This window comes from Stegodyphus dumicola, chromosome 10 (assembly GCF_044657685.1).
Source record: "Stegodyphus dumicola isolate Sdum_Otavi_A_Nest chromosome 10, ASM4465768v1".
Classification (NCBI taxonomy): Eukaryota; Metazoa; Arthropoda; class Arachnida; order Araneae; family Eresidae; genus Stegodyphus; species Stegodyphus dumicola.
Window position 1 is genome coordinate 40966364 of NC_140777.1, and position 18329 is coordinate 40984692.

Here is an 18329-nt window from a genome sequence, read left to right on the forward strand (position 1 = left end):
ACGGAGCGAAATTTGTGTCGTCGCATTGACGTGTGTGATTCGCTCCTCAAACGTCAGGAAAATGATCCATTTTTGAAGCGGATTATTACTGGGGAACGAAAAATGGGTTGTATATACAACAATGTGAAACGCAAGAGGTCATGGAGCAGAAAAAATGAACTGGCTTAAAGCGTTTCAAAAGCCAACATTCACCAATAAAAGGTGATGCTGTCCGTTTGGTGGGATTTCAAAGGAATCGTTTTTTTTTTAGCTTTTACCGGACAATACAACTATTAATTCGGAAGTCTATTGTCATCAGCTGGACAAATTGAATGATGCACTTAAACAGAAGAGGCCAGAATTAACCAACAGGAAGGGTGTAGTGTTCCACCAGGATAATGCGAGACCTCATACAAGTTTGGTCACTCGCCAAAAGCTTTTACAGCTTGAATGGGACATACTGCAATACACACCATATTCTCCAGATCTGGCACCTTCTGATTATTATTTGTTCCGGTCCCTGCAAAATTTTTTGGATGGTAAAACCTTTACCTCAAATAAAGATGTCAAAAACCACCTGAATCAGTTTTTTGCCAGGAAGGACCAAAACTTTTATGAGCAGGGAATCATGTTACTGCCAGAAAGATGGCAAAAGGTGTTGGACCAGAATGGCCAATATATAATTTAATAAAATATTTATTCATTATACGAAAATTGTCTTTCATGTTCCCCCCAAAAAACAAAATTACTTTCTGAACAACCCAATAAATTTACAAGTTTGCTATCATTATCTTAAAGTTCATTGCAAGTGGATGGTGAAATTGTAAACACATAAGACCGTGCCATTTGTAAATAACTGAGTTCAATAAAAGGGTCTTTTATACCCTTCTTTTGTTGTACTAGTCTTCCAATATTAGTGAGAAGTCGCTAAATATGCCTTCAGGCAGGTCTAGTATCAGTTTATGTTACCTGGATCTTGTCAAAGCTTGGAGGAAGTTAAAGCTTGAGAATGGTTTAAAAGAAAATTTTGTATCTACAATATAATGGCTCATCCATATTATAGTTTGTGTGATACAATTCATTTTTCAGAAGGCCTTTCAAGGTACATCTAGGAAGAAACATCAGAGCTTTTTCGTGGCAAACTGTATTTTGTTTTATTAAATTTAGATGTTTAAAGCAATTTTCTTTCAGTCATGGTTATCTAAGCTCATATTTTTTTTATAACTGGATACGTTGAGAATTCTGTCATTTTATGTATTATGCTTTTATTACTTTATGTATGTATATTTATTGCATAGCACAATGAAGAATGAAATGATTTTTTTAACAAACTTTAGTCTTAGATCATTATCAAGTTTACACATACTGGGTTATAATTGAATTGTACTGTATGGTATTGAATTATATTAACTATGTTTAATTTATGCCCAGCTACATTTATGATCAATTTAGCTAATATATTTGTGATCAAATGTGTCTAGACATTCCCAGGTGGTAGTAAATTCTTCCATTAATATTGCAGCTTAAACTGTGATAACTTGAAAGGAGGCAAGCAAGTTTTAGAAGCTATGATATGTAAGTTATGTATAACCATTGTGTTTTCAGTAGAGTGTCAAAAACAGTCTTGAAACAGCTGCATGGAATTGGTAAAAACATTTGAATGGAAGTCTGATTCCAGAATGACATTTTACCTAGAGTTCCAAACTTACGGTTTTCATAACTGAACAGCCACTTCTGAACTGAACGTTATTGCAATCAATACTGCTCATTATCCATGTGTGGATACAGGACAGTTTTGCTTAGAAAGTTCTCCATGAATAGCTTCTCTCCCTTTAGGTAGATAGCCCTACTGTGCTTTGCTGTAATCAAACAATAATAAGAAAAACAATTTTCCCACCCTAAAACACAGCGAAACCAAGGATTCTTTCATTGTTGTGAAAGTTGAGAGCATTTGCCATTTTGAGTAGTGATGATGTACTGTAGAGTGAAAATTTCTTGTTGCTAACATTTTGATAAAAGTTTAGTATATTGTTTCAATATGATTTGTTCCTCTTTACTGTTATCAAACTTGAAAGCTATCGATGGCTGCACAGTGAAAGAATTATTTCTGGGAATTTTCATTTTTGGGATATCTGAATGGTTAATTTGCGCAAAAACAGTTCTTTGACAGAAACCTTTGCAATACATAGCTGTAAGTGAAGCATTTTTGCCTCAGTTGTAAAATGTCCCAAGTACCTAGCAGGGACTTGGTTTTAACAAAACCCTAACCATCCACTGGTAAAAGAAGTTTGTTTCTGGGAAAAGTTTCTTCTATCATCATGTGATGACACCATTAGAAGCATCTTGTGTGAATGGTTTGCACATTCGCACCATAGTGCGAAACAAGGGTTTGGTAATGATTTAATATGCTATTGACTGCTTTCAGTTATTGATGTGGAGTGTTGGTCATAGTGGAGATCTGTTAATAAAGGTGCTGATTGTTTTTTGGACATGCAGCATGACATTCATATAATGTATATGGTTGAATAGTTCATAAAAACAGCCATTTTAAGGACTCCCCCTTTTTTTTCATGTGTTATGGCCTTTAAAATTTTTTTAAGGACTTGGCTTGTATTTATGGCCATTTTAGGGGCCCTATTTTATCATTTATGTGTTTGAATTATTTATATTTATTTTTGTATTTAAAAATAGCATTTTCATAGCCCCATCTGAGAAATAAAGAACTAAACGTGGTAGATCGTATTCAATATCAGTACCTTTGATTTTGCTGAATTGGATAATCTTGCCTCACTATTCTGAACAGTGTAAAGTCCTTATGGAATGAATTTGAGCATTGGCTGTGAGCCAGGTCATCTCTCTTGACACAATGATGGAACTGATGTACTGCCAGAATGATATTCATTTTGAGTTTCAGTATTCTAAGCAATAATAACCTTTCTAATACAGTGGAGCTGCCATAGCTGAAAATGGGGAACCCACATATTAATTTTTTGCTTTTTTGAAGACCGTTCTTATTAAGGCACCTAAGTACTTTTGACTGCTTAGGGTAATTTTTGAAGTTGTTTGCATTCATGATCATATGTTTCAAAAGTTTTTGTTAAATATAAAAATAGGAAAAAATCTTTGAAAAACTTGAAGATTTTGGAACAATATCTAAATTGTGGTTTTGTTTTAGGACACTCAAGAAATTTTGACGCAAAGGATACTTGAATTTTCTGGTTTTAATTTTAGCCAAAGTAGTGAAGATTATTTTAATCGAGAGATGATGCTTCGAACGTAAGTATTTTAAAAAAGAAACTTTTAAAATTTTTTTCCAGCACCATATTTGCAATTGCACTGTTATATCATATTTGTTTTCATTTTATTCCCTCAGTCAACCAGATGATGTGTTGAGAAAAATTGGTGCTATCTTATGTCTGGAGATGAGGAAGTTTTCTGATACAGGCAAAGAAAGACATGATTTAATTGCAAGCATTATGGAATTTTTATCTAAACCCAAAAGAAAGACCAGAGCTCCAAGAGGTGGTAAGAGACCTACAGTTTATTGTAAACATGGAAAATGGCAGTGTTTTTATAAATTTTCTGAATACTGTTTTTAATTATTGAAGCTTCCATTTCTCTAATTATACATATATGGATTTTTTATAATTGCTAAGTTGTAAATTTGTGGGATTGCTTTAATTTTAAAAGCTTCATTTATGGCAATGTGTTATTCTATGAATATGCATATTCCACTGAATTCAGGCTCATATATGTATTGTTGCACCTTCTTCTTATGCCAGACTTTCATTTTCTTCTTCAAGTTTATTTTAAGGTATTTAAAATAAAAGCTGTAAACAGAACTTTTAACATGTGGTAAAAAGCTGATGAAATGCGAGTGCTTGTTTGAAGATACTTTTTGATAATTCCAGCCAAGATTTTAACAGAAATTGAGTGATTATCAAAGATATAGTAATGCCTATGCTCAAGTATTGGATCAAATTATACATTTAAGCACTAAGGACTATGTACCTAGAATGCATATCAAGGAGCACTCCAAGGGATTTTCTCTTTCGTCACCTTCAGCCTATCAAGAGAATTATTGAATTGAGATATTTGCCCACATTTTGCCAAGAGGCATTTCAATAATAAATGTCTCTAACTTTTGAGAACTAAATTTGAGCTCAACAAAGTCTGTCAGTAAAGCACTTTTAACTACGATAGCATTTGGGATAACTAGTCTAAAAACCAAACTGTGAACTCTTAACTTAGGGAAATCAAAATAATTTTGAAAATGAACCAATGGAAATTCTATTCTAATTTTGTTATTAATAGAATAGAATAATGATGTCTTTTAAGATTATTGGGTGTTCATTTCTTAACATTTGCTGCCATCAACGAGGGTACTCGTAATAGACAAGCAGTTTGGTTGTGAATTACAAGATAGCATGTTGATTGCCTAACCTTAACTGAGTATGGGAGGTGTTTGGCATACAGGAAGGTACTGAATAATACACTTGGCATACTTAAATGGATAATTTATTCCTCAAATTGTAGATGCAATAAATAAATATTTAAGACTGCAAAACTTTTTTTTTGTTTTGTTTTATTTTATTTATTCTCTAGGAAATTATTATAAATGGACTGCTCAAATTCTTGTTTAGTGAATAAATAAAATATATGTAAGTCTCTAATAAATCAGATTGGATCGACTTTAAGTAATAAACAGAGAGTGTTTTTTCACAAAACATTTATTGATGAACACCAAAGACTAACCGATACATATACGTAATTATGACATCAGTTTCTTTTTACAAACAAATATTACTGCCATCTGTCGGCAATCTAAGGATACATAATCACAAACTCAGAATCTATTGCAAATATAAGAATAAGGATTAAGGAAAATAATCTATTGCATGCACAGAATGGGTGAGTTATAGTTTACATAGTTTCAAGTTATCTTATAGTTGACATAAGGAGCAAACTATTATTTCACATGGCAGTGATAAGTATTCTGATGTGAATTTGTTTATTTTTAAAAGTAGTCTATTGTATCTATATTTAAATACTAAAACAACAGAAAATAATCTGAAAGCATAAAAATGCACTTGGATCTTGCCATATGATCTTGGTACTGCATTAGCTTTGGCAGCAAGCAGGTTAAGTAACACCAAGAGCCATCTTTTTTACTAATGGTCTGTGTCAAAATGGCTGCCCTACTTAAAGCTTTTCTTAGAGGTGCAGATTGTAAGTTACTGTGATTAGGATTTCCAGTCATTTTGTAATGATTTGGAAAGATATGAGTAGGGTTGCCCATTTGGCACAGTCCACTAATGAGTTTTTCCATTTAAATAATGGGTGCTATAATAGTAAGCAAAGGTTGTTTTTAATGAGCATCATATATAGCAGCAAATGTAAGAGTACCATTGGATTCTAAAGGGGGATCCAGCAGTTGATAAAGTGTTGGAGAAAATAAACTTAAATTTTACTCTAAGGAAATGATTATTCGTTATTAAGGCTGATGTGCAAAAACAGTGGTATGTTTTGGGAAGTTAAAGTAAAATTTGGTGGAAATAATTTTTGAAAATGTTTTGTTATAAATGTGCATTAAAATGTGAAAGTTTTTGTGTTGTATGTACAGTTGATACATGTTTTCAGAAAATGAAGTTTTTAAACCTTCTTTCCCCTTTTTTCAAGCCTTTGACCAGAGATTTTACTCTTTTTTTTACTTTTTGTGTTACTAGATTTTATCTTATTTTTCATTTAATAGGAACAGATGTAAAAAAGGATGAAGAAAGAGATATATTGCTAGCTGCAGATAAGTGTGGGTAAGTTGCTCAGTGTTAGTTAAAATTTTCCCTATAAATCAGCTTTTAAGAATGTTTTGTTGATTTTTGTTTCTAAATTTCAGATGTCGTAATCGATGCTTGAAGAAATTTACAGAAGCTCAGAAGAAAAATATCCTGAGATATCTAGATTTGTTAGAAACAGAAAAAATGTTAGATGTTTACATCACCAGCTTGTTTCATTCAAAGAAAATTGAGAGGAAACCTGGGGCTGCTGAAGAAAGTAAAAAACTCAAAGAAGTTTCTTATCAATATAAAGTAAGTAGAGTATGAAGAAATTTTCTTTGATTAGGTAGGGCAAGATTAGCATGAGCATCTTATTTATTGCGTAGGCATGTCGAAACCATAAGCCGATTTAAATAATTGAAAAATCTTATTAATTAATTACCCTATCTTTCCCAGCATCAGGCCAAATTTTTATGCAAGTGATTTTATTTATGCTGATGAGAATGTACAGTGCTACTCTTAATATTCAGGGAGAAATGATACATTATGTACATATGAAATACAACAAAATGTACACTGCACAAAAAAAAAGGGTGGCGGAACAGTTCTATACCGTTCGTTCTACTGGGCCGATTGACGAAATTCAAATTGCGGTTCTCATGTCTCGATAGCATGACTTAGGATATATATTAGATTTATATATAATAATATAATATTCAAATATAATTTGAATTTAACAAATATTCTTTGTTCTTATAAAGCAAATATAAAATTAAAATTTAATTAAGAAATTTAAATTGCAAAGAAATAAAAATTATTATTGCTGTGAACTAATTTACAGTATCATTTAAATTCTAAGAGCATATGTAAATTTTTAAAGTAAAAATTCTTAACTCAATTTTTGGACAGAAAATTTTAAAAAACGGGGAATCTAAATGGCATTGCTAATTTAATTCGCTAAAATTTGAATATTTAAAATAACTATTGTTATTAAAAAATACTGCAAGTTAACATTTGAAACAAAGTTTATGAAAAATTTTAGTTAAGTGCAAAAATATTTAAAATGAAACCAAACTAAGAACTAATTTACATTTGAAAAAAGTGAAAACAAACAAGGTAATTAGCACTAAAAGCTGCTAAGTACTAACAAGTTTAAAAAAAAAATTTTAGTTAAACTTAAAAATTCATTTGTTGTTCAAATTAGGTATTCTGACACAAAATTGGACTTTTTCTGAAATGACATGCCAATTTTTTTTTTCCATATGTCGGTTCTACAATTCAAAATATGCCAAACTTGGAAGTTTTATAAAAATCACACGATTATTTTTTAAAAAATGAGCTCTCAAAATTTTAGCTTCTTGAAAATTTGTAAAGAATTAGTTTTATTTTGAAATTATTGTTATTTAAATGACCAGACACTTGCAACTGAATGTATTTGTTGGGGAATGGTCAAAACGCATCAATCATTTAACCATCTTATCACTAAGAATATTGCCCAGGCCATGACTAAACTGTATCTGTGAGGAAGGAAAAGTTCTGTCTGAGTTTTGTTGAAGAATACCGCAAATGGTGGATCCAGGGATTTCTAATAATTGTATAGTATCTTTGTACCCCTCAGCACAAAGATACTATACAGTTATAAAATATCCTTCCTTTCTTCTGCATGCCCAGGCCCAAGACAATGCCATTCTGCTGTCTTACTACCAAGTCATCATAACAGTGTTTTAAAACTATTTTTTATAATTATGTTAAATATTACATTGTGTTTTAACCATATTCCATCATATAACAATGCATTCTCTATGTTCTTGTTTTATTATTAGAATTAATTATTAGAAGGAATTACAAAAGTGAAAGTGTTTTCTTTAATTCAGTTTTGTTTGCTGAGAGGTCTTTAATTTTTTTCATTGGCGATTCTTAAAAATCCTTAAAACATTTGAATTTCCATTTAATGAAACATGTAGAAATCATGAACTGAGTTTCTGTATTTGTACCTTCATTGCAGATCAGGAAAGTGTACAGTAAACCCTTGCAGAATGTGCTTTTGCATATACAGTACAAAGTCTGTAATCCGGACTCGTCGGGACTATAATCCAGAAAAAACCCCTAATCCAGAATCATCGGACGGTTACGGATTAGGGGTTTTTCCAGATTATAGATCATCAATTTAAACCTGGTAAGATGGTATGCAGAAATTATGCAATTAAAAGTATGAAACCGTAAATTTTGAAATAAAGAGCAATTATGATCTAAAGGGTATCAAAATTTACCAAAAAATTTTTTTGATATTTATTTGTTTACTTTGTTAAACATTTCTTTCAATGTAAGTTGTTTAAGTTACTTCATTTTCTGTGCTTATACTTTCTCTTTAATTCTATAAACAAACATAATTTTTTGTTCAGTTACAAAGTTCCACTGTTCAAGTCGTGTAATTGCTGTGTCGAGAATACTGACTAACCTGTCAATCGAAATTTTTTCATTTTCAATAACCTCTCTGTCGCTTTCTTCACTATCGGAAGCGGTATTTTCTGGATCTAGAACCATACTACAGATTTCGCAATCCGTTAATTGATTGATGACTTCCCAATGTCATACTTCTCGCATAATTTTGAGACGGATATGTCTTTATCCATTTTTTGCAGCAATTCCACTTTTTGTTTGATGGAAATCGAAACATGCTTTCGCTTTGTAGATCCTTTGGCAGCTCCAGAATTGGAAACTCTTTTTGACATAATTGAAAGTTCAAGCTTAATTTTTATAAAATTGCTCTAACAGTCTGCAAAAAATAATAAGCCGGATCCAATTAGAAGATTGAAGAACAGCGCAATCTGCAACATTAACTGAAATGCCTTAGTAAAGATAATTTTAGTCTAGCTTATAGTGTTCGTTATACATTAAAGACGCATGCGTAAAGCATACAAAAAACAAAAAAAAGTTTGTGGCTTTGAGGTCAGGATTGTAATTCATTACGGATAACTGACATCCGGATTACAGACTTTGAACTGTATATGCAATATCTTATTTATCTCTATTTAATTTGTCCAACGCAAGAGTTCACAATTATATGGAGTGTGCTGCAGAGGGTCAGCCATGTTGTGATAGTCCTTTTTAATGCCTGATTTGAAAATTCTTTCATTGAAGAAGTCTCATCTAGAACATCAAAACCTGAGCTTTTAAAGTTTCCCTATTTCTTGATGATGCTCCAGGACATGGTGCTGAAGTTCTCACAACATTGCATCCAAAATTTAAAGGTTTTATTCTTCCCACTGAGTCAACGATCAAGGAATCATAAAAACATTTAAGCGTGTCAAGTCGGGTATGTTTAAATCTCTGCAAATGAAGTACTGTATGTAGGAAAGCATGACATGTTAATGGCATTTTGCAAGCAGTTCAATGTAAGACACTACTTAAAAATAATTAAACTTGCAAGGGGTCAAGGGAGTGCATCAACAGTGAATGCTTGCTGGCATAGTGCATCAACAGTGAATGCTTGCTGGCATTAGTTCTGCCAAAAGCTGTCAGCAGTTTTAAAGAATTTCTATTGATTGAAAATTACTAACAACTGGCAACCTTAGGCATTTGAATTTCTGAATTTCGTTCTTTTGGGTTATTGTTTTGCTTTCAGTAAGTTATGATTTCAATGTTCTCTGATAATTTTTATGTATATGTTGTATTTCTACATTTTAATTTCAATCTTAAATTCAGTAAAAATTGGCTAATTTATTTCTTTGACGTTATTTGGCATGTATTTTTGTATATTTCTTTAACGGATTTCCTCTGGGTCAGGAAGGAATTTAGAATTTTTGAGTAAACTGTTATAATTAAATAATTTAGAATGATTCATCAGCTAATTTTGGATTAAAAGAAACGTAGTGATTTTCCTGGGGACAGGACTTCAAGTTTTCAGGGTAATCTTAGCTACCACCTCTTGATAACTTTGAATCAGATTTTGATTATATTCCTCTCCCTTTTAAAATCATTTCTATTTGCAGTTTTGCATTTCCCACATCTATAATTCTTCTGGTTTAATACTATTGGTTAATTTTTAACATATTTATTGCAGATTTTTCAATTTTAGTGGTTTTGAATTTTATTTCTTTTGTAATTTAGAAAAATCACGACCAGCTTGATAGTTAAATATAATTTATTTCTGGATGACAAATTTCTTAGCACATATCTTCATAACCAGTAGAAGATTAGGGGTCCTAAATGCGGCCCATAATTTTTAATTTACAAATTACATTTTAAATAATGATGAATAGTTAGCAGAGCCTGAGCAACACGCTGTCAGCAGGCAGGCGAAAGAGAAACTACGTGGTTAGAAGCTATTGATACTATATAGGTGCATAAATACAGCTACTCTGTGATTGGTTAATTTTAGTATTAGTTACCTTTTTTCAAGCAGTATTATGTAACATGGAAAGTTCTCGAATGTAAGAGAACAGGTGAATTTAGAGAAAGAGCATAAAATCTAGAATCATTTTAAGGTCACCAATTATTTTTAAAGCAGCCATCAAATTTTGTTATATCTTGCATATATATTATCATATATATATATATCACTTACATACTAAACGCCATATTAGCATATGTTATGAATTGAAAATCCATTTTAGTCAGTTGAATTTTTTAATGTTTTTAAACAATTTAAGACTACAATAACAAGCAAAATTTGTTAACAACAAAACCACACAGAAATAATCTTAATAAATATAACTAACTAAAAAGAAGGAAAAAATACTAATAATGTTGGAATTGCAATTTATGAAATACATATTCAGAGCATGCTTTTATTGAAGCAAAATAATTATATTTTTCACGTCAGTTTTATTTGCCTTTTCATGCTTGAATGCAAGAGGCAAAAGATAGTTTAATCTAATGTTTAAAATTAAATCTGTACAACAATATTCAAAGAATCATTTGCTAACAGATTTAATTTATTATTCCATTTTAAATTTTAAAAAGTCAAAAGTTACTGGACCTTTAAAACATGCAGCCCCGCAGGCATTGCCTACATGTAACTATGCCACTGATTCAATTTTATTTAATTTGCTGTCGACATTTGTAAAACATTTTGAAGATTTAATCTGTTAATACAGGGTGATCAGCGAATAAACCCTGATTTCAAAATGAAATATCTCTACAACAAAGATCGATAGAATTATGCGGTAAACTGTACATTCATTAGCAAAACTGAAAAAATGGTGTACAACTGTTTAGAAAATTCAGTTACGAAAATCGTTAACAGATGGCGCTCTGCACTGAAAACTCTTTCTCTGAAAGGAGTAAAAAAAACAACAAAGTGAAGCAGTCTTTGCAATCAAAATACAATTTTTTCAAAATGTTCACCATTCAAAGTGTGAATGAATGAAGTGGCGTAAACGAACAATGAAATTTGACATCACGTCTTGCAATGTCTCAATGGAAATGGAATCACATGCAACACCAATCAACGATTCAAGCTCATCTAGAGTACCAGGATTGTTTCGATAGACAGTGTCTTTCAATGCGCCCCACAGAAAGAAGTCACAAGGACTCAGATCGGGAGAATATGGAGGCCAAGCTATTCCTGTGTCAGTAAATTGTGGGTAATCTAACACAATCACTCTATAAAAGCGAAAACCTTTATCTAAAAGCGAAAACCTTTATCTGTTCGATGTGGTCGAGCCCCATCTTGCATGAACCAGTCAATACCTGGTCGATCCTCCAATGCTAGTTGAGTGCTGACAAATTTTTCCAAAATTGTAATGTAACATTCAGTAGTTATCGTTTCTCATATGGAAAATGGTCCGATAATGCCTCTGGCACATACCTCAGCCCTTGCAGTAACTTTAGGCGAATGCAGTGCTTTCTTTTCACACAAATGAGACCCGAAAATCTCCCGTTTTGTTTATTAATGATTCCATTCAAATGAAAATGTGCCTCATCTGTAAACCAGATGCAGCTCGCATCAAATCTGTTGTTGTCGACCATTGTTAGAATCTGATTCACAAAATCAACCCTTTGTTGCACAGCTTTCATGGGTATGGCCTGATGACTTTGGATTTTGTATGGAAACAGCCTAGGCTATTTTTTAATATTTTTTGCGTGCTCGTGTACTTCAAACTTGTCTCTGATGCCATTCGTCAGATGCTTTTCCTAGGATTTTGCTGAACAATTCCAGAAACTTTAGCAGCATTTTCAGGAGTGATTACAGTTTTGCCTAGGCCCAACGTTTCCCTTTCGATCATCAGCCACACTGCCAGTCCGTTCAAATTTCGCGAAGAGCATGCGAATGGTTTTTGCATCGGGTCCAACTGGAACATTAATCAGTTTTGAAAACTGCGACATGTTGCCGTAGAACTGTGTTCTAATCTGTGAAATTCCAGAACCAAAAAAACACTTTGTTCAATGGAATACATTATTTCACTTTCTACGCTAGCCTTTTTTCACTAGCCAACAGTCGTACTGATCGAATTCAAAGCACATTTTTAAAGGCTATTGATAAGTCATTGCGATTAGAGCGCCATCTGTTAACGATTTTCGTAACTAAATTTTCTAAACTTTTGTACACCATTTTTACAGTTTTGCTAATAAATGTAGAGTTTACCGCATAATTCTATCGATCTTTGTTGTAGAGATATTTCATTTTGAAATCAGGGCTTATTAGCTGATCACCCTGTATATGTATATAATTATATAATTGAAACAGAAATTGTAAAGCTAGTATTTATGTATTTTTGCAATTTATGTTTTCATTATATTTTTTGCATTTTATGTTTTGATGTTTTTTTCCGTCAATCTATTTTTTATGTGTATAAACTTTTCATATATCACAACGGTCAGATTAATTTTTTCGTGCATTCGCATGTCTTCCAACATTAATTTTAAGTTTTTTTTCGCATGTTTACAGTTTTTTTTCAAGTTTTTCCAGATTAATATTTTTTTAAAAATTTCTTCTTAGTTCATATTTTAGTAATACGGCATTGAACTATTTTCTTGGAGCTACAGCTCCTGGTAACTTTTTAGCAAGATCGCTGCAATGTTTCTACCTACTTTTATTTTATATAATTATATATATGTATATAATTTTATTTTGAATCAATATATGGTATGTTATGAAGTTTATATATGGAATAGTATAAGCTTTAGTTGTTAATTTTATTTTTGCTATGTTTAGTACTTTGCTAAATAAAAAATTTCCTTCCTTACCTTAAAAACTGGGAAAAGTCGGGGAATTCGAAAATTGACCAAAATAGTCAGGGAGTTTAAATATTTTAGCAAAATCTGGAAAAGTCAGGTAATTTCAAATGGTGATCTCAGAAAAAGTGATTTTTACACCAGCGTTGGAAGCGATCACTTTCTTGGCGAATTATGTATCGCATGAGTGTCATTTGAGATGCCGACTTAGAGCCAGTTTTCGCAGCTCTAATTAGATCTTTTAGAAAGGCAAAGCAAGTTTTCAGTAACTTTGACAATCAAGAGACTCGCATGTGCACTGCATGTTGAATGAAAGAAAATACCTTCCCATTCTTATATAAAACAAAATTGGTTTAATTCATTTGCGTTAATATGGTACACATGCGATTTCGACATTATGATGAGCAGTAAAAAGTTCATTTTGGTGTTTGCGACAGTTTTCAAAATTGTGCCGAGGCCGTACCGTATACTAGGATTTTATGACAAAATCTCTTAAACCATTTTTTTTTTCTTTTTAATAAATGCCTTATTTGTCATTTTGCAGTAAAATAAAAGAAATAGTAATAAATTATCTAGGCTAACTGTTTAATATTTGGCAAAATATCACTGATTATTTTTAATCTTTTTAAGTAATTTATTTTATTTTAATGTTATTCATGTCATTTAATGTGGTTTCTTTCATCTAAACTTATTTATTATTAGTTAATAGTACTTTTAAATTTCAGGCAATTTTCTCTGGCATACTCCTGAAACTAACTCTAGCAATATGATGACACACCATCACGAAATTTTATGAACATATTTTTTTTGCTTATGTATGCTTCTAAATAAATATAAAATACCTGACTTTATTTTAGAATATCATTAAATAGATTTATTTTGTTTAGCTGGAAAATGTCTTAAAAAAAAAAAAAAAAAAAAAAAAAAAAAAGACATTTTTTAATCCACATTGGGCAGATTCTAATCTCAATCTTCAGTGGAGAAGACAACTCCTACTATAGTTATAATAGATTTGGAAATTATATATATATATATATATATGTACATACATACAGAGTGTTTCAAAACTCATTGTTTAAATTTTGTTGGGAGGTAGGAAAGATTTCAGAAAATCGATTTCACATGGGAAAGTATGTTAGCGAACGTCATCTACATAAAACAAATGGACAAGTAAAGTTAATACAGAGAAACAGTACAGTTAAGTGATTACGATGTTATCTTTCTTCTAACAGGGTAAAGTAAAGGTTCACAAAAGGTGCTCAAAATTGTGACCATTTACATGAACATAGGATTCACAGCACCGTTGCGTTGCATTGACCTCCGAACATTTTCATAAACGCCTGGCATATCACAGACAGTTCCTGCGGTGGGCTTTATTCATGCAAGATCCATTTTACTGTCAATGGGAGTCTCATACACATGTTCTTCCATGGTCCCCCCCCCCCCACAAAAAGAAATCCATGGGCGATAAATCAGGTGACTAAATGGTTGTTCCACCTTTATTAATCCATTGAGCTTCGAATGTTCAGTTCAAGTAATCATGCACGTCAGTTGTGCTATGGGCTGGAGCCGCATCATGTTGATACCACATATCTCGGGGGGGGGGATATGTGCAGGTACAGTGGCTAGAAAAATCAATGACACTGTCTCGAGAAAGACTTAGTATTTCTAGCCGTCCAGCTGGGGCAGGGGTAGCACGTAAGGTCCTAGCAAACAGTCACCAATGATTCCAGACCACAAATTTATGGCAAAATGATGTTGCGTAGCATGACTTCTCGTACCATGTGAGTTGTCGCAAGCTCACACGTGTGAATGAAACTTCATCTGTGAACGTGACACCTACTCGAGTGAATGAAGCTTCATCTGTAAAAAGGACAGAAGCTGAAAAATTGGAGTCCATAGCACTATTCTGCATGAACCATAGTGCAAATTCCACACGCTTTGGGTAATTGTTAGGATGCAGTAATTGCATCCTTTGCAGATGGTAAGGATGCACATGTTTCTCGTGCCGTATTTGCCACACTACTGAGTGAGAGACTCCAAGCTTCTGAGCAATAGTTCATTTGCTGGTATTCAGATTATCTTTCATGGACTGTAGGACTTGCTCTGCAATGTTGACAGTCTGCATCATTCGTCTTCTCCCCATATCCTGCATGTTGCTCTGCAGTGAACTACGTTTGCACAGATTGCAATGCACACGTGCAAACATTTGATGCTGAGGTAATCTTCTCTTAGGGTATCTGTCTTCGTAAACTTGTCTAGCTTGGCGGCCGCTTTCGTGAGCTGCCCCATATGCGAGATGCATATCCACTAGATCTTGATGCATAAAACGATTCATCATATCACTAGTAACTCAGCTTTCTATACTGATGACAGCCGGCATGGTTAGGCGAGCTGTACACTGGTTGGATACACACAGTGCTCCTGCGTACACACTTTCCTTTGTGAATTGAGTTCCCTGACTTCTACCCTACCTTCCCACGAAATCTGAAAGATAAGTTTTGAAACACCCTATATATATAAGTGATATGTAATTGGCAAATTTTTGTGTTTTCAAGTGGTACCATAAATAACCTGCCTCTCAACACAGCCAATGCGCACTACGTGGGTAGACTGGAATTTTCTTAAAACATACCTGGAGAACCTGACAAGTTGGGGAATTTCAATTTCCTGTTTGAGTGGCAACCCTGGTGCAAGGAAATTATAAAATTGAAATTAGCTGAAGAACATAAAATTTAGAATACCTAATTGAACATTAATATATTTTATGTCAGAATCATAGTATTCAGTAACCTGAATTGTGTACAGTACAAAGTCCGTAATGCGGACATCCATTATCCGGAATGATCTATAATCTGGACCTCAAAGTCACAAACTTTTTTTTTTTTTTTGTATGCTTTACGCATGCATGTAAAGAATGTGCATAATGTATGCGTTATACATGCGCACGTTGAAAGAAATGTTTAATAAACAAATATTAAGCTTTTTTTTTTTGTAAAATTTTATACCCTTTAGTTCATAATTGCTCTTTATTTCATAAATTACGGTTTCATATTTTTAATTGTATCATTTCTAATTATAAGATGGCATCATCTTATCAAATTTAAATTGATGATCTATAATCCGGAAGTCCCGATGAGTCCAGATTACGGACTTTGTACTGTATTAAAATTAATTCAAATAAGTTTGGATTATTAAATTTATTAAACCTTTTGAAATGGAACTGCCATACAGTGCAAACCTTCCCCCCAACCATTCATCATAATTTGATAGAATGAACATTTAAATTGTGTTTGTAATGCTTAGATTTATATCATCTGCATTTTTAGCATGATATGGAGTATAAAATAAAGAATTATGTTTCATACAACACAATTCTGTGGAATATAAGTTTTCATATAGCTATTTTTTGAAAATTTTCAAAGTTGATTGTTTTGAAAAGTGATTACTAGAATTTATTTATCTTCAATAATTGAATAAATTATAAGCAATGTAGTATATGGAATAAGATGTGGCATTTCACCACAGCTAATATTTCTAGAAATAATAGAGCACTTTGCACTAGTTTTGTCATTTACTTGCCTGTATTTTGCATCAAGTTACATTTGTGATATTACTAAGAAGTTTGTATTTCTTTTTTGCATTACTTATTTTTGCTACATATATGACTTTAGCTTTGTAACAACATCTTCATGTGAATTTAAACTGTCATTTAAACAGATGTATTTCCATGATGCAGTTTTGGGTTTTTCCATCAAAATGTGATGTATGTTTAATATGAGCTGGTTGCTGTTAGGAAGTTTTCCACGAAGTCATCTCTTCTAGGCAGTTAACTGTCATTATCTTTGTTGTAATAAATTAACTGTGTTATTGTTTGCAGAGGTTGCAGCAGAACGTCTTTCCATGGTTAGTTTACTCTGTTGTAAGTAGAATTCCTGCTGAGAAGGTACCATATTTTTTTTTTTTTTTGGGAATCCATTAATTATATTTCTGATTAGTCTTAATTGGAATAATGGACACATGCATAGCCTTTTGTGTGTTCATTTGGAGTTGATAGCTTTTCATGTGCAGTGTCCCATTTTTTTCACATCTTTTCCTGCTCTAACATTTGCAAATGAATCAGCAGCATGTTTTCTTGAGTGAATAAGAGTAATCTACCTACCCTCCCCTTGTTTGTTTCCTCATTCGGAATATTGTAATTTTTCTAAATATCTACCTTACTTGGAAAATCTTCGTTGTGGTATTTTTATTAATTTATGGCTAGCTACAGTCACACTCTAATAGCAAAGTAAATGGTCAGCATGCTGTTATACATTGCATATGGTAAACACATTATTCAAATTTTATAGTTAATGAATGATAAATTTAGTTTTTGATTAATAAAGCGTCTCATTTTTATGTTTGTATGTGTATTTGAAGAGACTTTTTTCTATGTATCAAAATAAAAGTATATCTTTGTAAAGATATGAATATAATTGCAGGTTAAATATGGGAAAAAAGAAGTTCCAGTGTGTAAAGGTGCTTTTTGTATTCTCCATGGTATAAAATTGGGTAAAGTGAATCAATTGCAAATTAAGGTGAAATCTGGTGGAATGGCTCCTCTTGATCCTAAAGATTACCCTCCATTCATCACTGATGGAATAGATGATAAAGGTAACATCATAAAATCTTATATTCAGTTGCCTGCTTGCTCAATTTAGGGGAGAGATTTCTGATTTTTCTCGTTTATTATTTCTCCCAATTTCAATTCTAAAATTTTTTTATGATTTTTAATTTGCTGAAGTATTTAAAAGTTTGAATCTAAAACCATAATTTTTGATGCCCAAAATTGCTTAATTTTCCTTTAGATTGCCTATAAGAAAGAAGCAAGGTTGTGTCTTTGTTGAAATGTTTTTGTACGTTAGCATAGTACGTATGTTTAGCTGGTATATCTGAAAACATCATGCTTTAATTTTTCAGCGAGCGTCAAATGAACTGCCTGTCATCTTGCATGCACAAACTGTAACATAATTGATGTTTAAAGCTTTAAGGGCAAATAGAACATCGTAAAAGTAGCAGTTTTCGAAATACGGCTTGTGATGAATGTGAAATGTGAACACAAAAACACAATATATAGAAAGAATGTGGAAACTGAAAGTCATTTTAATAATGGATGTGTAACCATAAATACTGTTTGTTCAGAGGAACAACCAGCAATTCCAGTACATATATGATCTTATGTATGAGATGCAGATTTATTCTCTTAAAGACTTTACCAGAATTAGCATTGCTATTGGAGAAGTATGCATTATGTTGGCCATATTCCAAAGTGTACTTTGTCATTATTGTGATGTATGTATATCATTTGATCCATGATTAAAAACTACTTTTCACAGTCCGTGTTCATCATGCTACTGT

At 32.3% G+C, this 18329-nt stretch overlaps 1 protein-coding gene across 5 annotated transcripts in view; it reads left to right on the forward strand.

Annotated features, from left to right (window-relative positions):
• The window catches only part of LOC118201423 (uncharacterized), a 204816-nt gene that overhangs the window by 21883 nt on the left and 164604 nt on the right, over positions 1–18329 (forward strand). For all 5 annotated transcript variants that reach the window (XM_085824882.1, XM_085824880.1, XM_085824884.1 and 2 more), the window contains 5 exons: positions 3155–3255; positions 3353–3504; positions 5732–5789; positions 5873–6065; positions 17414–17585. In XM_085824882.1, the coding sequence (XP_085681008.1) occupies positions 3155–3255; positions 3353–3504; positions 5732–5789; positions 5873–6065; positions 17414–17585 (676 nt within the window). The remainder of the gene's footprint in view (positions 1–3154; positions 3256–3352; positions 3505–5731; positions 5790–5872; positions 6066–17413; positions 17586–18329) is intronic.